Source organism: Saccopteryx bilineata, chromosome X (genome assembly GCF_036850765.1).
Source record: "Saccopteryx bilineata isolate mSacBil1 chromosome X, mSacBil1_pri_phased_curated, whole genome shotgun sequence".
In the NCBI taxonomy this organism is placed as follows: domain Eukaryota; kingdom Metazoa; phylum Chordata; class Mammalia; order Chiroptera; family Emballonuridae; genus Saccopteryx; species Saccopteryx bilineata.
In genome coordinates this window covers 99,638,440-99,658,933 of record NC_089502.1, presented here as the reverse complement: position 1 = coordinate 99,658,933, position 20,494 = coordinate 99,638,440, and the positions used below count along the sequence as shown (strand labels likewise).

The 20,494-nt window shown below is 51.0% G+C and overlaps 1 protein-coding gene across 8 annotated transcripts; it reads right to left on the bottom strand.

Annotated features, from left to right (window-relative positions):
- Positions 1 to 1,047: 1,047 nt before the first annotated feature.
- HDAC6 (histone deacetylase 6) lies at positions 1,048 to 20,494 on the bottom strand. Of its 8 annotated transcripts, XM_066249062.1 has the most exons (30): positions 20,372 to 20,494; positions 20,129 to 20,261; positions 19,130 to 19,252; positions 18,920 to 19,045; positions 18,707 to 18,795; positions 16,452 to 16,536; positions 16,315 to 16,355; positions 14,425 to 14,521; positions 14,182 to 14,279; positions 13,000 to 13,104; positions 12,809 to 12,877; positions 9,669 to 9,795; positions 9,491 to 9,556; positions 9,337 to 9,396; positions 9,169 to 9,258; positions 8,727 to 8,833; positions 8,574 to 8,641; positions 8,169 to 8,331; positions 7,951 to 8,079; positions 7,627 to 7,795; positions 7,187 to 7,320; positions 6,619 to 6,687; positions 6,335 to 6,527; positions 4,765 to 4,914; positions 2,622 to 2,796; positions 2,017 to 2,510; positions 1,821 to 1,931; positions 1,544 to 1,690; positions 1,319 to 1,447; positions 1,048 to 1,118 (listed from the first exon to the last, which is right to left on the bottom strand). In XM_066249062.1, exons 3-30 carry the CDS (start codon positions 19,220 to 19,222, stop codon positions 1,050 to 1,052), a joined length of 3,453 nt encoding a protein of 1,150 aa, XP_066105159.1. In that variant the 5' UTR covers positions 19,223 to 19,252; positions 20,129 to 20,261; positions 20,372 to 20,494; the 3' UTR covers positions 1,048 to 1,049. The 8 variants fall into 8 exon arrangements, with proteins under 8 accessions (XP_066105159.1, XP_066105158.1, XP_066105160.1 ...); XM_066249061.1 differs by lacking the exon at positions 20,129 to 20,261 and having other exon boundaries at positions 20,372 to 20,491; XM_066249063.1 differs by lacking the exons at positions 20,129 to 20,261; positions 20,372 to 20,494 and adding an exon at positions 19,915 to 20,004.

Below are 20,494 nucleotides of genomic sequence, written 5' to 3'. Positions count from 1 at the left end.
CTTGCAGCTATCTCATGTGATACAGTTCTGACCAATGAGATGTAAGCAGGGGTTATTGGGTGGAGCATCCAGAATGCTCCTTAAAATAAGAATGGACTGAGTTGGCTACAGCTCCTTCTTCCTCCTCATTCCTCCTCTTGACTGGGTGGGGGTCTGGTGGTCATCTTGGGGCCATAATGTGGCCATGAAGACAAGTCCAGGAAACCTCATCCCTGGACTTCTTTGAGTTGCCCAATTAATCCTCATGTTGGAGAAATAAAACCCCCCAAATTATCCTCCCAATTCCTGACCCCTGGTCCATAGTAGGCAATCCTTCCCTCAAGAAGCTATCCATGACTACCAAACTACGTATGTTAACCCTGGACAGCCCCTTCTCCCAAACGACAAAAAGACAGACGGGAAGACTGAGACCTGGAGGGGACACTTCCTGGGATTTTTCTTGTCTTCCCAGTCCAGGGTGTAGTTGGGACTGGCTGTTAGGCACTCATTTTCTCACAGATTCTACCATTTAATCTATAGTGGAGCCAGTCAAGTTGCTTGTTCTATTTTCAGTTAGCTTCCTGGGTGCTAGTTGGGCAGGGGACTGACCTCACAAAGACCCATGCCCCCATTTCTTCTATACTCATCAGCCCTGCTAGCCAGGAGTGTGGCTTCTCCACCCACTCTAGGTTAAAAGACATTCTTCAGGTTTTGTAACAGCTTGTACTTTATTACATATGCAACCCCATCATACGTGCCAGTTGATCCCCTCTCCCTCCAAAGTATCATCTCCATATCAGCCCCCTCCTGGGGCCACTGAGCTGTACCCTTTCTTTCTAGGGCAGAGCCAATAAGAGTCCCTAGAGCAAGCAGTGGGCAGGGTGAATACTACAAATCATCATCATAGTCCTCTTACAGGTATTTAAACAAATCGGCACCCGTAGAGAGTCGAACAGGGTTTTCAGGAGGAAAGGAGTGAAGCTGCCCATCATCCAAGGCACAGGTTGGAATGAACTAAAGTTGGTCTATCCTGGGCCTTGTAGGTGGAGAGGAGGAGCACGTTCTGGGAGTCAGTGTGAGTGAGGCATGTCTTCTCCAAACTTGTTCTGGTGGGCAGCACTCTTCACATCCAGGAGAGCCTGAGGAAAAGACAAGAGAGGGTGGCTGAGAGGACCCCCTCTACCACAGCCAGGAGGCTGCCCCCACTCCAACCCTCAACCACCCAGTCTCCTGGACTATCCAACATGCATAAGGGCCTCCTTTTTCCACTTATCCAATCACAGAAGTATGGGGGGGGTGAGTGAGTGTGGACACATCAGAGGGTCTGTCTAGGGCCCACCTGGTGGTGAACATAGGCCTGACATTGGTAACACCAGGTAGACAGGTCAACGTAGCTGAGGACCAGCGGGTGTCCCGAGCCTTCATGGTGCTGGAGCATATGGGCATTGATGTAACGACCACAGTAGACCTGAGGTTAGGGAGTAAATGTTGGGCAGAGGTCAGCACCCATCTGCAGTTTGTTCCTGGGCCAACCTGGGCTCCACCCCCTTCTGCTGTTGCATACCTCATAGCAAGAGAGACACAGCCAGTTCTCCTGGAGTGCTCCACAGTCCTGGCAAGGTTGGGTCACATCCAGGCCTGCTTCAGGAATGGGGCACACTGCCACCAAATGGGGACACCAGGGCAGAGGTGTCACGGCATAAAACGTGTCCTGGGTGGATGAAACTGAGTAAGCTAGGGACTTATCTCCCCATCAGATGTTCCTGCATTTCATGCTCCTACCTGGAGGCATGAATGGACAAAAAAATTAAGCAACTGTTCCGTGTACTCCCTATGCTCACCTGGGCAGTGTCCCCTAAGGCCTGAATCATCACCGAATCATTTATGTCCTGACCTCCAGCTGCTTCTCCTAGCAGCTTCTCCTCTTCTGGGATCTGACACTCTGGGGCCTCCTGGACACACAGAGGCAAGAGATGAATCTGAGAGTCCTGATTCTTGCTCCTCCTTCCCCTACCTGGGTGTGGTGGTGGGCCTTACCTGAGCCTTATTGTCTAGTTCCAAGGTCCCGAGATTCACAATCAGCCCACTGAGGGACAGCGTGGGTAGGGCTCCTTGCACAGGTGAGGCTGGAGGAGTCTGGCTGTCAGTGCACGAGGCTTGAGGGGTTTGGATCAGCTCAGCTCTTCCCACAGCCTCCTCTGAGATGGTCTGGTCCAGCATGGCTCCACCTGTGGCTGCCTTTGAGGTAGTCTGCTTCACTGTAGCTGCCTCTAAGGTGGGCTGGTCCAGCACGGATTCCCCTGTGGCTGCCTCTGAGGACTGGTCCTGAGTAAACACCACAGCTGTCTCTGACTCAGTCTGGGCTGGAACGGATTCTTGCACAGATGACGTTGAGGTGGCCTTCCCCATGCCTGCATCCACAGGGTTCCCTTTTGGCATGGTTAGCCTCTCAGATGACTCAGGACTGGCTGGCTGAGGTGCCTCCTTGGTGACTGACTTAGAATTGAAGGGTTCGTCCTTGTCTTCGACCTCTGGAACCATGGGAGGGAGATCCTTGAGTATGAGTGCCATACACTCTCCTGAGTTTAATCCCTGCCCTTCCCTGAACCCCCCACTGCCCCCAACTCCCCATGCCCACTCACTCATGGTCCGTAAGCTGCGCCAGTATCTGCGATGCACTTGGATAGTCTCAGTGATCGAGGCCAGGGCCCCTGATAGTGGGGGTCGTGACAGGGTCAGCAGGGGTGGTGGGTCCCCAAGGAGGGTGCGGGTACAGGCAGCTACGGACTCCGAGATGGATGTCAGGTTATAGCCACCCTTTTAAGGAAAAGGAGAGTGAAAGGTATGATGGAGTATCCTCACAGAATTTGGGAGACAAGATGTCTTGCTTCTCAATCCTGCCTCAGGACCCTGCAAGTCTGGAAGGTGCAACTGGGGACAAGTGAATAGAGGCCACATCCATCAAATGGGCAGCACCCATTGTGTGAGATGGCTGTTGAGGGAGATAAATGCAATGTATGGTACAAGATAGTAATGACAGTAACAAGAATACTGATGGTGACATTAGTAATAGCTGCTGTTCATTACGTGCCTGCTGTATGCTAGGCCCTATTCTAAGGCTGTTATACACATGAACTCAATCCTCAAACCACACATACTCCACTGGTGCAGGAACCTGTCTTCACAGTATGGGAACCCTTAGTAGCATGCACATGAGAGCCCTGCCCCAACCTAGTACAGGAACAGCTGGTCCTTCTCTTCACGTGAACGCCAGTCCTGACCTGGATAGGAGACCCCTTTTCTTACATTTTATAGAAAAGCCAGTCTCTGCTCTTTTTACAGACAAAGAAACCAAGTGGTTAGATGACTTGTCTGAGGTCATAACAGCTGGAAAGAGGGAATGCTGGGTTCAGTGCCATCTGATGACAGAGTCCATGTTCTTAACCCCCACCCTGCCATAAGCAGTCTGGGCGCACTGTGAGACTTCCTACTAGTCAATTAATCTCTCTGTGACTTACTGTGCTCGCCTGTAAAATAGGGAAAACAAGCACATAAGGTTCTTGAGAGGATTAAACTAGTATATGAACAGCACATAACAATAAGCTACAGCACTTCTACAATGCTTCCCACATGCCACTCTTCTATGATTAGCTAGCCCTATCTTACAGATGAGGAAACTGAGGCTTCTATGATTAGCTAGCCCTATCTTACAGATGAGGAAACTGAGGCCCAGGGGGCAGGAACACTGAGTAGTTTTAAAAGGGTCAGTGAGCCCTGGCTGGATGGCTCGCTTGGCTGGAGCATTGTCCTCCAATGCAGAGGTGGCTGGTTCGGTCCTTGGCCGGGGCACATACAGAAACAGATTGATGCTTCTGTCTCCCCCTTGCCCCCCTTCCTCTCTCTGGATTCAATAAAAATAAATAAAAGATTAAAAAAATAGAAAAGGCCCTGGCCGGTTGGCTCAGTGGTAGAGCGTCAGCCTGGTGTGTAGAAGTCCCGGGTTCGATTCCCGGCCAGGGCACACAGGAGAGGCGCCCATCTGCCTCTCCACCCCTCCCCCTCTCCTTCCTCTCTGTCTCTCTCTTCCCCTCCGCAGCGAGGCTCCATTGGAGCAAAGATGGCCCGGGCGCTGGGGATGGCTCTTTGGCCTCTGCCCCAGGCGCTGGAGTGGCTCTGGTCGCAACAGAGCATCGCCCCTGGTGGGCGTGCCGGGTGGATCCCGGTTGGGCGCATGCGGGAGTCTGTTTGTCTCTCCCCTTTTCCAGCTTCAGAAAAATACAAAAAAAATACAAAAAAAAAAAAAAAAAGAAAATAAAGAAAAAAAAAGGTCAGTGAATTTACTTTGTTTCAAGAACCTGATAGAGGCAGTTCAAGTAATGGTAAAATGCAGACTCTGGAGTCGGGTTGCTTGAATTCAAGCCCTGGCTCTACCATATTCAATATGTGGCCTCCAGCTAGTCATTACACCTTTCTGTGCCTCAGTTTCCCCAATCCTGAGAGAGGAAAATGATGAGGTCAGTGGACCCCACCTGAGAAGGCTGCTTTGTCAATGAATCAATAACACACATAAAGTGTCAAGAGAGTGTCTTACACATAATGAGCATTCGATGGCAGTTGTTAATGCTCGTGTTATTAATGTGCAGTATGTGTCAACAGTCCCAGGTGGAGACACTCAAAGGGGATTTTAGGAATTTATCCCCAGCGCTGCAGCCGGCTAGCAGAAAAGGCAGGACTCCGACTCTTACAAAGCATCCCCACAGTGGAAAGAGAGATTGAGAGAGTTACCTCTAGGACTAGGATAATGCGACCACTGGCAAGGCCCATCAGCAGATGGGTGAGGTGGGCATAGCCCTCCGGTGACAACTGGCAGCCTCCCAGCGGGTCCCCCCATGCAGCATCGAAGCCAGCTGAGACCAGCACCAGTTCTGGGTTAAACTGGGGCAGGGAGAGAAGAAATGCATGGGTCTGAGTGTGGGGGCAGGGGTTTGTAACAGGTAAGGTAGCCCTAGAGACACTGAGACGAGGACAAATGAAGACATGAGGACACAAGTCAGAGAGATGGAGACATGGGACTTGGGGGCTGAGAGACACAAGACTAAAGTCCTGAAACTAGGACGGGCAGGATGTGGAGACATAAGACAGAGACGTGGAGAAGGATCAACAGTCATGGATACATTGGACACAGATTAGACACTAAACACTAAAAATGAACACATGGGGACATGAGGCAGAGTCCTGAGATGTGGAGATTCAGCCATCAAGAGATGGTGACATGACAGAGACAGATATATGTCCTCACACACACGCCCAAGGGTACATAATCCCCCCCTGCATCAAACATGTGACACGTGCACAAGAAAAAAGGTTTTATACACACGGGGACAAAGAGAGGTTGCTGCATATTTACATCACAGAAAATGACAATTAAAGTGCCATACAAAGAAGGTGGTCACATACAGCCAGCCATACATACCCACACACAATCAGTCCTATATAGACCATACTACACATTATGCTAGTTACACAGTTTTTCCCAGAGGGGACAGTAATCTAGTCACCCCTGCACAGACACAATCATACACGTGTCATCATTACAATCACAAGTCGCACACACACATATGCACACTGCTGCGCCCCCAGGTGATCACTTATAACTAGCCACAATACATGGTATTAGTTGCACACACACAGAAGGTAGTTACAGTCACTGTGCATCATCAAGACACATTTACACATCTGAACATGCTTGTCTGCAGAGATCAGAGATGGCGCTTTTATCTGCATTCTGAGTTAGTCACACACATATGATCTGCCACAGACACACACAATTTACACATGGAGGAGATCTCTACAGCCACTCATGCAGAGTCAAGCAAATATATACAGGCCACCTCCAGTCAGAGAGACAAACAGCCATAGTAGACAGACAAAAAGATGACTGTCACACACAGCCTCCCACATGCAGAAAGTCTGGCTGTCACAGGAAAAGCACCCATCACATAGAGCAAGGATAGAAATAGACACTCATGCAGCCTCACACACATACTCAAACCCTTCCTCACCTTGTACATGCAGTTCCAAGATGGCAGTCACATGGGGCCACCATCACATACAGACAGGCACTGGTGACGGTGTACACACAGGACACACACAGTCAGGAACACAAAGACCATCCCCACACACCCAGAAGTCATTCACAGTCACACACAGAAAAGGCAGTCACAGACACAAAGGCCATAAGAGTCACTCCCCCCTTCCCGCTGCTGTCTGCCTCACAGGATCAATCACCCAGAAGTTAGACACGAGTACGCTCACTGCTACCCACACAGTCGTGTCCCAACATTCAGAAGCGTACCTCATAGGCAATGGGAAGCACCAGACGATGCCAGGCAACCAGGTACTCAGAGTCACCAATGCGGGGCCCATTCCAGGCCACGTTGACGGTGAAGCCTGCGCCTGCGGCCTTGCCCACCTGGCTGCTGGTGCCCTCATCCCCCATGGGAAAGAAGGAGCCATGATCATAGCGGTGTAGGGAAATGTAGAGCACACTGCCAAAGACAGGGTGGGGGAGGCGTGCCTGGTTAGCTAGCAGCCTGGCACCCCACCTCCCACACTACGCCCCCAGCCCCATCCCCTCACCTGGGGTCTTTCTCAAATATATGCTGAGTTCCATTACCATGGTGTATATCCCAGTCCACAATCAGGATCCTGGGGAGGAATAGCTTCTCAGTTACCCAGGACACTGGCCCCCCGGGAGAAGGCAGAGGCTAGACCCCGGGGCCTGTCTCCAGGGCTGTGTACTGTGGGTGGCTAAATCCTGAGTCCATAGGGAAAGTATTAGGTGGGAAACTTGTGGGTCCTGTCAAAGTAAAGATGGCAGCTGAGCCTGGCTCCTGAACGAGCACTCAGGCCCGAACCTAGGTCCTGTGCGGGGAGGCACTGAGGGCTTGGACTCGAGGCTCTGTAGGGATAGTGTCAGGAGCCAGAAAGGCTAGGAGGGGACCCTGGATACTGTTTCATAAGCACCCAGGCATCATAGTCTCAGAGTCCTCTCCAAGTAAGCACTGAGAGGCTAGGTCCTCAGTCCTTTTCTGGGAATTGCTGGTCAACTGTACCCTTGGGTGTCTCGGGGTAAGTCTGGGACCTGTACTATGTATGGGGCCTGCCGAGTAAGCACTGAGCTTGAGGGGGGGCAGAGAGCCTTCACCGCAGTGCATGCCCGCTGATGGCCTGGGCGTGGCGAGCAGCCACAGCCACAGAGTTGAAAAAGCAGAAACCACAAGCAGCATCCTGCTCCGCATGGTGTCCTGGAGGACGCACCACAGCAACACCATTCAAAACCTGGAGGAAGTGAGGGAGCCAAGATCGAACAACTGCCCTCACTGCTTCCCTTGCTCTGGTCCCCTTGCTTTTCCTCTGACCTCTCCCCCAACACTTCCACTACCAGCTGCTGGGGAGCCCAGCCTGACAGCCCCATTCCCATGGCTGCACTTCCTGGTGAGCAAGGCCCCTGGAGAGCAGGAGCCTTCTCCCCACCCCTGTTCCCTCAGGCCCTTGCCAGTTTCCTCAGAGTAGCTTCTCTCCACCCCCCAGGAGAGCCAGAGCCCCACCCCTCCGAGCCAGAGCCCCACCTCAAAGCAGCCATACCTCTCCCGCCAGCACGGCCTCCACGAGGCAGCACGTAGCACCAGTGGCCAGCTGTGCACAGGCAAAGGTGCTGGGGCAGATGTAGATGGAGTCAAAGCTGGCACTCTCGCGATGCAGCTCCCGAGTTTTCATTTTCTCTGTGGCCCGCAGACGGCTCACGTACTCAGCACTGGAAGCGCAGAGGGGACACCAGGGACAGTCAGGTGGTTCTGTCCTCTCCATGGCCCCTCTGGTGACCCCCAGAAGCTCCACGTACCCAAGCTCCAGCCCCCGGGTGGCATGTGTGCAGAGACCCCACTCCACCCCCAGGCATGAGGGTCTGACCTGTGGCAGGTGAGCAGCTCTGCCTCGGTGGCAGGCCGGGCGGGCAGGGTAAGACAGCGCCCAGCAAGGCCCAGCTCCTCCAGGCGGCACATGATCTGTGAGACACGCTGGGGCATCTCAGGGTGTTGGCTGGGAAGTGGGGGACACAGAGGCAGGGCTTAATGCTTGAGGAGGATGAAGGACACCTGCCCACACAGCCCAGCTCTCCAACCACATACTTGTCCCACAGGTTGTAGTGATCCATCATCCGCTGGTCATAGACAAGCCCTGTGCGAGCCCGCAACACAGGCCACATCAGGATTGGGAGCGCAGGGGGCGGCCATGGTCCCTCCTCTTCCTCCTCCTCATCCCCTTCCACGTTGTCCCCCTCCAGGGTGTCACCTGCAAGGGGAGACCATACTCACCCTACTACCCCACCTTGGATCAGTGTAATAATTAGGAACTATTTGCCAAACATAAAAAAGGGTGGGAGGCCTGAAACCAGGGCCCAGTGAGAGAGAGGGCCTGACCTTCCCCCACGAAGGCAGCCCAGAAAAGTCAGAGCAGGTTCTAAAAGACAGTCTCTCTTATGGCTCATTCTATCCCTGACCCCCCCCCCCCAAAGCCCACTCCCTGCCTCTTACCGGGTCTCACAAGGATCTCCCAGAAGGGCTCCAGGGCTTCCAGAGTGCAGGACAGTGATGACTGGGCACTGCAAGGCAGGGGGGGGGGAGTGATCAAATGGCCCCCAGGTAGGCAGTGAGGGTCCTACGTTTCCCTTCGCCACCTGGGCTCACCTTGGGCAGGGAGCACCGGGGGACTCCAGCATTGGGCACGGGTCACCCAGAAGGGTATGGAGCGAGGCACTGACGCCCTCAGCCAGGGAACGAAGGTTGTAGCCACCCTGGGCGAATAGGGTGAGGGGTGTCAGGAAAGAACCAGATGTTACCAGGGAAGAACAGTAGTAATACAACCACTAGGGTGCTGACAACATGTCAAGCAACAAGGAATTTAGAGGTGACTTCATTTCGCTCACTGAACAAGGCTATGACATGACTACTACTAGCATTATGCCTGATTTACATGAGGAAAGCAGAGGTATGAGGAAGCTGAGTGACTTAAGTGAGGTTGTCCAGTTAGGAAGTGGAAATGCTGGGACAGGAACTCCCGCCGGGCTTGAAAGCTTTGTTCTTATGTCCTCTAGGGTTCACCGGCTCAGAGATGAAGTGAGTCACTCACCTCCAGAGAAAGGATAAGCCTGCCTCCTGCCAGACCCATGAGCAGGTGGGTTAGCTGGGCAAACCCTGCCGGAGTGGCGGCCATCTCGCCCTGGGGGGACACAGAGGGTCAGCCTGGCTCCACGTAGCCTCCTTCTGCCTACCTGCCGTTCCAGAGAGCCCGCCTTACTTTGGGGTCACCTTGGAGGGCATCAAATCCAGCGGCCACCAGGACCAGTTGGGGCTGGAACTGAGGGGAGAAAAGGACTACATGAGGCCCACCTGTCCTCACAGCCCACCCTTCACTAATACCCCTGTCCCAACACATCCCAGCCCCCTAGGACCTCAAGGGCAACTGGCAGCAGGACTTGCAGAAAGGCGGCAATGTAGTCGGCATCTCGCATCCCCACCTGCAGACAGAGGCACACGATGGTGAGGTGGGGACATTCTGCCCTCTGCCTTGAACCACTGAAGGGCATAGATGAGCCTCACTGTAAGGGCTACTGGTAGGCAGACACTGACCTGGTTCCAAGGCACATTGATGGTGTATCCCTGGCCTTGGCCAAAACCTGTGGTGGACCAGTTGGAGGCCTTCAGGTGTGGCCAGAACCGACCCTGCTCGTAGCGGTGGATGGAAAAATAGAGCACACTGGGAACAAAGGGAAAAAAAAGAGATCGGGGAGGGGGGTTGAGGAGTCAATCTCCTAGACCCCCCCAACCCACGACTACCTCAACCACTCAGTCATTCTCTCATTATTTTCCCCATTAAATCTTTAACTCACACATTCATTCATTCTTCCATTTATTTACCCATTACTTCACTCACTCATTCATTTCATCTCTTACCGGAACTCCCTTGGCAAACATTGCTGCCCCCCCCCAGGTCTAGCTCTGAGATCCCAAGAGCTAATGGGTCTATCTCAGCCCCCAAGGGCTCCTGACCCTGTGGGGACTCTAGATCATGCCTGTCCATCTATCTGTCCCATGTGACCATGGTGGTAACAACAGGACAAATCCTGTGACTTTGGGAGATCCACAGGTGACATGGGGCTTTATGTTGATGGGAGCCGGCTAAGGCTGCTAAGAGCATTAGGCAAGGCTGGAGAGCTTAGCATTTCTCCTGAAGGATGCGAGAGACTTGAAAGTTAGGGTTAGGAGTTGGTTCTGTGTGTGGAGCTGGAGTGGGGGTGCTGGCTGGGGCTCCATGAGGCCAGTGGGGGGACAATCCCTTCTTCTCAACACCTCTACTATTTCTTTTATTCTATAGGTGAGAAAAAGATACTCAGAGTAGTGAAGGGGACACACAGAAAAGATATTGAAAAGACACAATGGTTCAAAAAACCTGGCAGTGGGCTGGGGAAGGGATTAGTCCTGACTGAGGCATCCAAATGAATAATCTCTCATCTATCCATCCGTGGGCTCATCACTCCCTGTCTTGTTCCAGGGAGGATTTAAGGCAGTTTTTTTCCCCCTTTCTGTAGGGAAATGCATGAAATTGTGGTAAGCGAGCAATCTAGACAAACTTGAGTCTCATTTTAATAAATGTTGATAATGCAGTTGTAAAATTTAATAAAATTGATATAAAAAGCTTGTTAAAATTGAAGAAAAATAGCTGGCAATTGGGGAATGAAATTCATGTGAAAGCTTTGGTATTGAGTAGGTGGGGGATGATTGTTTTTTATTTTTGACTCATATAAACACCAGTTCTAAACTTTTTTGTTTTACTAATTTAACCATTAAAGAAGAGAAATATACCGTAGAACATAAATATTATTATCAGGGGGAAGAAAGAACTAAAGAAAAAATTTGATGAGCCCTGGCCAGGTAGCTCAGTCGGTTAGAGCATCGCCCCGATACACCAAGACTGCAGATTCAATTCCCTCCCCCCAAATCAGGGCACACACAAGAATCAACCAATGAATGCATAAATAAGTGGAACAGGTGATGTTTTCCTCTCTCTCTAAAACCAATAAACAAACGTTTAAAAAAAGAAAAGATTTAAAGAAAACCAACCCCACAAGAGAGTTACCAGAATAAAAAGAACTAACACCCAGGAAACTAAGTTTATAAAGCACACAGGAGATTTTAAAATAAGTCTGACTGACTTCCAGTGAAGGAATGGGGGCCTGATAGCACAGGTTTACTGCTTCACTTTCCTACAATCCCAGTCAAGACATTAAAGGACTATTAAACAAGTATCCACATAGAAAGACAGACTGAGAGAAAGAATTCAAACAATAAGAGACTTCAACAAATTCCTGGAAAGCGTTTTTAGGCTCCAGGGGCCCGAGGATGACTTGAGGTTTCCTTTCTGGAGAAGTCAAGCCCAGTTCTCGGTCACTGCACACAAAATCAGTCCTGGATGACCAACTCACCAAATGACCAATTCACTATATTTACTTGTTTCTTTTAACTACTTAGCTTTAATTTTCCTGTTTTCTTTGTCTTCATAATAGTCTTTTAAGGAATGTCCAACTTGTCTCCACCCCAGGACCCTGCTGGTGGAGTTAAGAGACAGAGATGGGGAGCAGGGAGATTGAAGGGCATGGGTAAGTTCTTTTTCATTTATACAAATAGGTTACTCAGAAAGGAATGAAAATTAGACTGACATCAGACATCTGTCAGCAACACTGAATGTTAGAAAATAATAAAGCAATGTCTAGAAAACAGCCAACCTAGATTAGATAATGGGCCATGGGAGATTAGGATCTACCAGAGGAAGAAGTGGATTCACCGTCTGTTCGAAAGAAGGCTGGATAAACAACTACTTAGTAGTGTCCCTACTGAGGAGGACTAGCTCAACCACTTCCTGCTGGAAGGGTAAACTGGGGCCCCTTCTGGAAGAAAATCTGGTTATAGATCCCAGAGTTTAAAGCATGCCAACCCTGTGACCCACTAATCCATGACTGGAAACACATTCCATAGACATATGCAGAGAAGCAACAACGTATCTACCAGACTGTTCACTGTAGAATTGTCTGTAATAGCAAAAACTGCGATGCACTGTGTCTTGGAGTTAATGACCAGAGGTACAGCCATACAATGAAACATTGTACAGCCCTTACAAAGAAGGAGGTACTTTTTAGAGGCACTAAAATGGAGCAGTGTCCGCCATATGCTGTTAAATGCAAAAAGCAAATTGCCAAAGACCACGAGGATTACCCGATTAGGCAGTGTGTTAATAATAATAATGAATATTCATACATCTATAGGAAAAATTCTGTAAAGGTAAAACCAAAACTATGAACAGTTATTTTTGAGGTGATAGGATTTATAGGAGAGTCACTGCTATAGACATTTCTGTATTATTTAATTTTTTAAATAAATAATTTGTAGTAATCATAATTAGAAAGAACAAAGTAGTAATTTGAGGTTCACTCCAGCTCCAGGGGATATTGATGAACAAGCTCTCCAAATATTTGTGAGTACAAATCTCATCTCTTCTCATTCTTCTTTGTGTGATCTTCTAACCTGTAAGCCTCAGTTCCCCCACCTGTAAAATGGGGAACTCAACAGTCCCTGCCTCAGAGTGAAATTAAAAGAGCAGACAGACACACAGAGAGCAGCACAGAACCTGGTCCCAGGAATGGGAATACCATCCCCTCTCTCCTGGGCCCCTTCTGGCTGGACGTCTAGCATTTGGGGTGGTGTTTGGGGCATACCTGGGGTCATGGTCAAAAGTGAATTGTGTTCCTTGACCATGGTGCACATCCCAATCCACGATAAGGACCCTGTGAACGGAACAGATGGAGCACTGAATAAGAGGATCTGAGTGCATCTGGAGGAAGTGCCAGAGCAGGCAACCCCACCCCGTGCCACCCCCATCACACCTGCCCTGCTGCTTGCTGCTGACCTCTGAATGCCATGCTTCTGCTGAGCATAACGAGCAGCCACGGCCACATGGTTGAACATGCAATATCCATCCATAAGACTGTGCTGGGCATGGTGTCCAGGAGGCCTAGGCAAGACAGGGAAAACCACAGGTTGGGGGTTCCTCCTCTGTAGTGAGGAATTCTCCCTTGTTCTCTAATCCTGGACCACCGACTCCCCCAGTGCTGATGCCTGACAATCTGCCAGGAACTGAGTAACTCGGGCCCTCAGACTCTCACCCTATCTACTGCTCTCTCTTTGAAGGGAAGTTGATAATGCTTCTGAAAATAATCAATGCATACAGCCTTACATCTAGTCATTTTGCTCCTGGTGCATAGCCTACAGCCTATGTAACAAAAAGGGTAAAATAACATGTTTATAAAATGGACAACATATGCTGTGGAATTTTCTGGAAACAGTAAATGCCCAATAGTAGGGAGCTGGTTAACTTACTGTACATTTACACAATGGTGTTGTCCATGGGTCTAAGCTATACACTGTTAGAGAAAAGCTCTCCGAGATGTTTAAGTGGAAAATGCCTGGTATGGAAGAGAGCGCTGTGAAGGCTGGAGAACTCCCCTAAAGTAGGGGAGGGGCAGAAAGGCGCTGTATCTGCATTTCATCAGTTATGAGATGCCAAAATGATAAAGCTGTACTGTGATTATACATGCCAACAACAAAGCCGAAAATACTGCCAACTCAATTCTGAGATGTCACTGTTTATAAGATACATCTGAATTTCAAGATGTTACCAATATGAAAAATATGCATTTTAGAATCAACGAAATATGGTATTTACTCTACGAACAAGCACAGACTATTTGTGGAGAACACGTGAGTTACTGGTTACAGTGACTACCCTAGGAGAGGAAGCAAGTGTCTAGGGGGCGGGAGTGGGAAGAAGACATTTTCTTGCACCCTCTTCTGTACCTTAAGCATATAAATACACTACCCATTACCAATACATTTTATATTTGAAGAAAGAAATTTTCTAAAATGTAGAAAGCCATGCCTGACCTGTGGTGACGCAGCAGATAGAGCAATGACCTGGAACACTACGCTACAGTTACCAGTTTGAAACCCCAGGCTTTCCCCTCCTCTTTCTAAAATCGATAGATAAAATCTTTTTAAAAAATACCTAAAGACAAATGCTGGCGGGCCCTACCTGATGATGGCCATGCCGTTCCGGATCTCGGCCCCCAGGACCGCATCCACGAGCCTGAGGACAGAGCCCGAGGCCAAGCACGCACAGCTGTATGAGTTCTGGAGAGACAGTGGGGAGCCAGAGGGGGAGTGAGGGAAACAGCAGCCCTGTGCACTCAGCTGCTTCCCCCAGGGTGGGGTAGGCACTGAAATGGGTATCCTCAGGATCGCCATCACCCTCTGCCCGCACAGTTCTCATCCATACCGGATGCAGATAAACTGAGTCATAGGTGTCCGCTAGGCCGCGGAGTTCTCTCTCATTCATGTATTGGGTTGTCTCCATCAGATCAATATATTCTAGGCTGGGGACACAAACGGGGGATGAGATTCAAGGGCCTGCCTCTCTCCTTGGCCCTAAGCCAAAACCCTGCCCCCTTCCCAGCTAAGCCCTCCATGCAACAAACCCCTAGACAAGTCACACCTCTTCAATTGTCAGTCTGGGGGAACAGCTGAGATATAGGGCAGTGGTCCCCAACCCCCGGGCCACGGATTGGTACCAGTCCCTGGGCCATTTGGTACCGGTCCACAGAGAAAGAATAAATAACTTCCATTATTTCCATTTTATTTATATTTAAGTCTGAATGATGTTTTTTTGTTTCTTTGTGTTTTTTTTTTCTGAAGCTGGAATCGGGGAGAGACAGTCAGACAGACTCCCGCATGCGCCCAACCGGGATCCACCTGGCACGCCCACCAGGGGCAACACTCTGCCCACCAGGGGGCGATGCTCTGCCCCTCTGGGGCGTCGCTCTGCCGCAACCAGAGCCACTCTAGCGCCTGGGGCAGAGGCCAAGGAGCCATCCCCAGCGCCCGGGCCATCTTTGCTCCAATGGAGCCTTGGCTGCAGGAGGGGGAGAGAGAGAGAGGAAGGAGGGGGGGTGGAGGAGCAAATGGGCGCTTCTCCTATGTGCCCTGGCCGGGAATCGAACCCGGGTCCCCCGCACGCCAGGCCGATGCTCTACCGCTGAGCCAACAGGCCAGGGCCTGAACGATGTTTTATTTTTAAAAAATGACCAGATTGCCCTGCCTGGTTTGCTGTGGTAGAGCGTTGGCCTGGTGTGCAGGAGTCCCGGGTTCGATTCCCAGCCAGGGCACACAGGAGAAGTGCCCATCTGCTTCTCCACCCCACCCCCTCTCCTTCCTCTCTGTCTCTCTCTTCTCCTCCACAGTCAAGGCTCCATTGGAGCAAAGTTGGCCTGGGCGTTGAGGATGGCTCTATGGCCTCTGCCTCAGGCGCTAGAATGGCTCTGGGTGCGACAGAGCAATGCCCCAGATGGGCAGAGCGTCGCCCCCTGGTGGGCCTGCCGGGTGGATCCCGGTCGGGTGCATGCAGGAGTCTGTCTGCCTCTTCGTTTCCAACTTCAGAAAAATACAAAAAAAAAAAAGACCAGATTCCCTCTGCTACATCCATCTAAGACTCACTCTTGCTGCTTGTCTAGGTCACGTGATACATTTATCCGTCCCACCCTAAAGGCTGGTCCGTGAAAATATTTTCTGACATTAAACCAGTCCATGGCCCAAAAAAGGTTGGGGACCACTGGTACAGGTCACATTCCATGCTGCTTCTCTACCTCGTCATATTTCCGATAGCATCCCTTGCCTTCTGTTCTAGCCACATGAAATCCTACTGCTAGGCCTTTGGTCAGAATGTTCCAGCTATCTGTACCTCCCTTCCTTCAGCCCTCCTCTTCATCTGACTCACTTTTTCCTCTTAGTGCTCAGCTCAGATACCCCCTCTGCCAAGCTCCTTTCCTCAGGCCACTCCACACCAGGCCACTTACTCTGGGTTCCTGGAGAACCCCGATTACTCTGTCCACACAGCCACAAGTTCTACACACACCAGGTTATAATAACAACAATAGCCCATCAGGCTGGTGATATGTCAGGCACCATTCTAAACACCCAACACATAGAAAACCTTCCTGAGGAACCTGTATTAACCATTCCCCATTATAGGCCATGACACTGGGATTCAGAGAGGCTCAGCAACTTGCCCATGGCCACAGAGCCAATGACATTCCTTCCCAAAGCATCCAGTCTGCCCTGGTGGATCCAGGGCAGCCTCCTCCCCATCCCTACAAGGTTAGCAAGCCTTCACCTGTGAACCAACATCAGCTCTGCCTTTTCAGCAAACCGGGCCTGGAGAGACACAAGGTACAAAGAGCTAAGGTGCTGGCCACGCCCAGGTCCTGCCAGCTCCTGCCCTCCATCCAAGGTACCGGCTGGGGAATTCACCTGAAAGGACACACAGCGGTCCAGGAGGCCCTCCTGGAGCAGCTGTTCCTTGATGGCATGGAGCCGTTCGGGGCCTTCAGGGAAGCTGGAACGACAGATATGCACACACAGATAAGTACAGAGACACTGGTGAGCTGCACAGCTGGTCCTGTACATCTTTTCCACCCACCCGTACACAGCTGCTCACACCAGAAACTCTGAAGTCACTCCTATGCCTGTTGGCTCAGCTCTCACAGTATATCCGGAGCCTACCCTTCTCCCCATCACCACCACTGCTGCTATCACAGTCTTCTTCCTGGCCTCCTGCAGTCAGGTCTTCATTGGCCTTCCTACTTCTGCCTTCATTCCCCCAACAATACTTTCTTCTCTCAGCAATCATTGGTTAAAATCCAAATCAGATCATGTCCCACCTAAACTCAAAACCTTCTGTGGCCTGACCAGGTAGTGGTGCTGTGGATGGAGCATTGGCCTGGGATGCTGAGGACCCAGGTTTGAAAAACTGAGGCCGCCAGCTTAAGTGCGGGCTCACCTGGCTTGAGTGTGAAGTCAGAGACATGATTCCATGCTCACTGGCTTGAAGCCCAAGGTCACTGACTTGTGCTCAAGGTTGCTGCCATGAGCAAGGTGTCACTGACTCAGCTGGAGCCCCCAGGCAAAGGCACGTATGAGAAAACAATCAGTGAACAACTAAGGTGTCGCAACTATGGGCTGATGCTTATCTCTCTCCCTTCCTGTCTGTCCGACCCTGTCTCTCTCTCTAAAAAATAATAAAAACAAACAAAAAACAAACAACAACAAAAACCCTTCCTTGTGACTCTTATCAAACCATGTACTTTTCAGTTAGCTCTCCCCTCTGCCTAGAACGCCCCACTCCCAGATATCTTTATGGTTCACTCCTACACCTGCTTCAGATTCCTGTTCACATAGCAGCGAGGCCTTCCCTGGCCATCCGATTCAAAACTGAAGTCTCCTCCACTGTTCTTTCTGCTACTCTCTCTCCCACTTCAGTGTTTCTCTGTAGCGCTAGTTTCTAACACATTGTAGCATTCACTCTCTGTTTGTTACTGCCTATTTTCCCCCTTGAAAATATAATCTCCACAAAGACAGGGGTTTGTCTGTTTTGTCTACTGCCGTGTCACTAACTCCCCAAGAGATGGCAGGTCTGTATTTAATAATGAAGGCTTTTGCCATTCTGGATCTTCCACTAAGATATGGGAGATAGATACTGAACTGTTAAACACATAAATATAATGAGCAAACAATAACATAGGCTAGGAAGATCTCAGAGATCAGGTATGGGGGGGGGGGGGTGGCCAGGCATAGCCCTCTCTAAGAAAGTCTCCTTGAGATGTGAATGTTAACTAGGAACAGAGAAGACAGAAAACAAATCTCTGCAAGAGGGATCAGCCAGGGCAAAGATCAGAGATGAGGGAGTGCCTAGCATGTTGAAAGAACAGCAAGGGGACCAGTGTGGGTGAAGTGAAGCGTAGTGAGGATTGGCTGATGAGGTACCGAGGTGATGTGGAGCCAAATCATGTGAAACCTAAGAGGCCAAATGAAAATTTTAATTTTACCTTGAGGGCAATGGTCTACCCTTGAAAGATTTTAAGAGAATATCATCTCATATAGGTATTTTTTAGGTGGCTGTGTAGAAAACAGACAGCAGGGGTGAGAGTGGAAAGAATGGACAAGTGAGGAGGCCTCCGCAAGTTTTGGTGAGTGATAGATGATAGTGGTGGCAGTGAGGACAGGTCAGATACTGAATATATTCCAAACACAGAGCCAAGAGAACTTACTGATCGATTATAACATATGTGAGCAAGTGGGAGGTGTAATTCTTCCACCTCAGCACAAATGCCCCTTCTTCAAAGACACCTTTTGGGAACCCTGGATGCTAGTCTAGGATCTTCTACTAAACACTCTTGAAGCCTCTGGTCTTAAGTTCTCCTACATTAAATACTTCACACTGCTGTTGGTTGTTTAATGACCTGCTCTCCTACTCATCTATCAGCTCCTTGAGAAGCGCCCTGTCTGTCTTGTCTGACATATTTTCATCACCAACTCCTGCCACACAATAGGCACTCAATAAACGTTTGCTGCCTAAATGAAAAGAACCCTGTCAAACTTGAGCCCCACCTCCCTAAGTCATCTGCTTCCAGTCTCCAGGCTAGTGCAAGGAAGGATCTGTTCTTCCTAACGGCTCTAAGCGAGCATATTTGTGTGGCTCGGGGACAGCCCGAAGGAGTCAGCCTCACCTGTCATCCCAGAGGCAGTGGAATTCATTTAGCTGCTCATCAAACACCAAGCCAGTACGAGGCAGTGTCTTGGCCTCAGCATTCAGACTCTGCAAGGAAAAAAAAAAAAAGAGAGACACCAATCCATTTAGGGCCTGAGTCAACATACTGTCCAGGATGGAGAACCTCAGGGTTTTGTCACAAGAGGCTAAACTGTGGCCAGGCCACTCTCACCAGCCCTTGCAGTCCCACGATTAGGTCTTGCTCTGCTGTTTGGCTGAGCTTCTTCATTCTGCCTTTCTTCTTTATCTCCTCTAGTTTGGGGCTAGAGCGGAGTCCGGCACCCTTAACACCTGGCTTCTGCCAAACAGAGAGACAGGTCAGAGTCCACTGCACAGCCTGCTGCTCCCCCGCCCCCTCATCAGGACAGGTCTAGGGCCTCACCGAGATGATGCTGGAGTCGTGGGGGGCTGAGTGGGGGTTGTGCCTACTCCTTCCTTGCCTGGTTGTGGTGGAATCCTGGCCGGTGGAGGTCATGGCTGGGGAGACTTCACCCCTGATGCGGTTCTGGGGAGTGCGGTGGAGGTGACTGAAGGGGCTGGGTGTCCTGAGGACCCCACATCCCAGCCTCTTCCCAGGCCTCGCCCTTTATGCTATCCTATCTCCCAGGAGCGGCTTTCTAATCTCTGTCTTTCTCAAGGCCCTCTCCCTTCACTGAGGTGTCCAGTCCACTTGGTCCCTCCCATCCCACTAGACTCCACCCCATTGACACTCTTCTTTCTTCTTTCAAAGTTTTGCCTTTTCAAAGAGCAATTAACCCCCAGGCTCAGTCCATTCTAGGGTTTGATCTTCCCAGCAAATCACCGTCCCTTCCGCTCGACCAAACCCTATTCCCAGGTCCTTTCATTCCTCTCAGCCGAGCCGGAGACCCCACCTATTCACAGACCTGCCCTTTTCACCCAACCTCCAGGGATCATCACCTACCCTTTCACTCAACCAGCCCCAGCCCCAGCCCCAGCCCCAGCCCCAGCCCCAGCCCCAGCTCCAGCTCCAGCCCCAGCCCCTGGTTTGACTCCACCCTTAACGACCCACTTAACCCCACCCCTTATCCTGCAGGACCCGCACCTTCCACTTGGCCAGATTCCGTCCCCGAACCTCCCAACGAGCACAGCTCCTCAGGGAACTGCCCCTTTCCTTCCACCAAACCCCACCCCCTGCCCAAACCCTACCCCTGACGCTTTCCCAAGCCTTCTTCAGCTAGTTCTGAGCCGCCTCCCGCCCCCTCCGTCGACGCCAACCAATCCCTTCAGCTCCACACACTGGGCGCGGCGCAGCCCTCTTCTCAAACTCCGCCCAGGCCTAGTACCGCTCAATTCCCAGCGACCTGTGGAGTTGCGGGAGCCCGAGGCCCGCTTTTCCATTGGGCCGGCTCTGTCTACTTACCGCCCAGTTCCCGCCCACACCGGGGATCTTGCCGCAGGGCCGCGCTCGTGAGAGCTACACCTCCCACGAGTTCACAAATGGCCGGTTTGTGCGTCATTACGCGCGCGGGCCATGCTGCGCCTGCGCGAAATACCTGCCCGAGGTAAGAGCCGGCGCTCAGACTCAAATTCGCCCCTCCCCCCAACCGTTACTGCTTTTGTCCTGGCTACCCTGGCCGCCATCCCTCCGTCCTTGTCCAGTCACCTTAGGAGCCCTCCGGACCCACGATAATTGTCTTGCGGTGATTAAAGAGAGCAAACAAGCAAGCTAACGAGGGAGTTAGGAAAGGGCGTCTTCTCTTTCCGCGGCTTCCCGCGCGGCGCGCGG

Coding starts and splice junctions, on each gene's coding strand:
- HDAC6 (XM_066249062.1), bottom strand. CDS start 19,222: ATGACCTCCACCGGCCAGGATTCCACCACAACCAGGCAAGGAAGGAGT. Junction 9,397..9,490: donor TGCTGCCAGTTGCCCTTGAG/GTCCTAGGGGGC, acceptor TTCTCCCCTCAG/TTCCAGCCCCAACTGGTCCT. Junction 6,688..7,186: donor ATCAGCGGGCATGCACTGCG/GTGAAGGCTCTC, acceptor ATTCCTCCCCAG/GATCCTGATTGTGGACTGGG.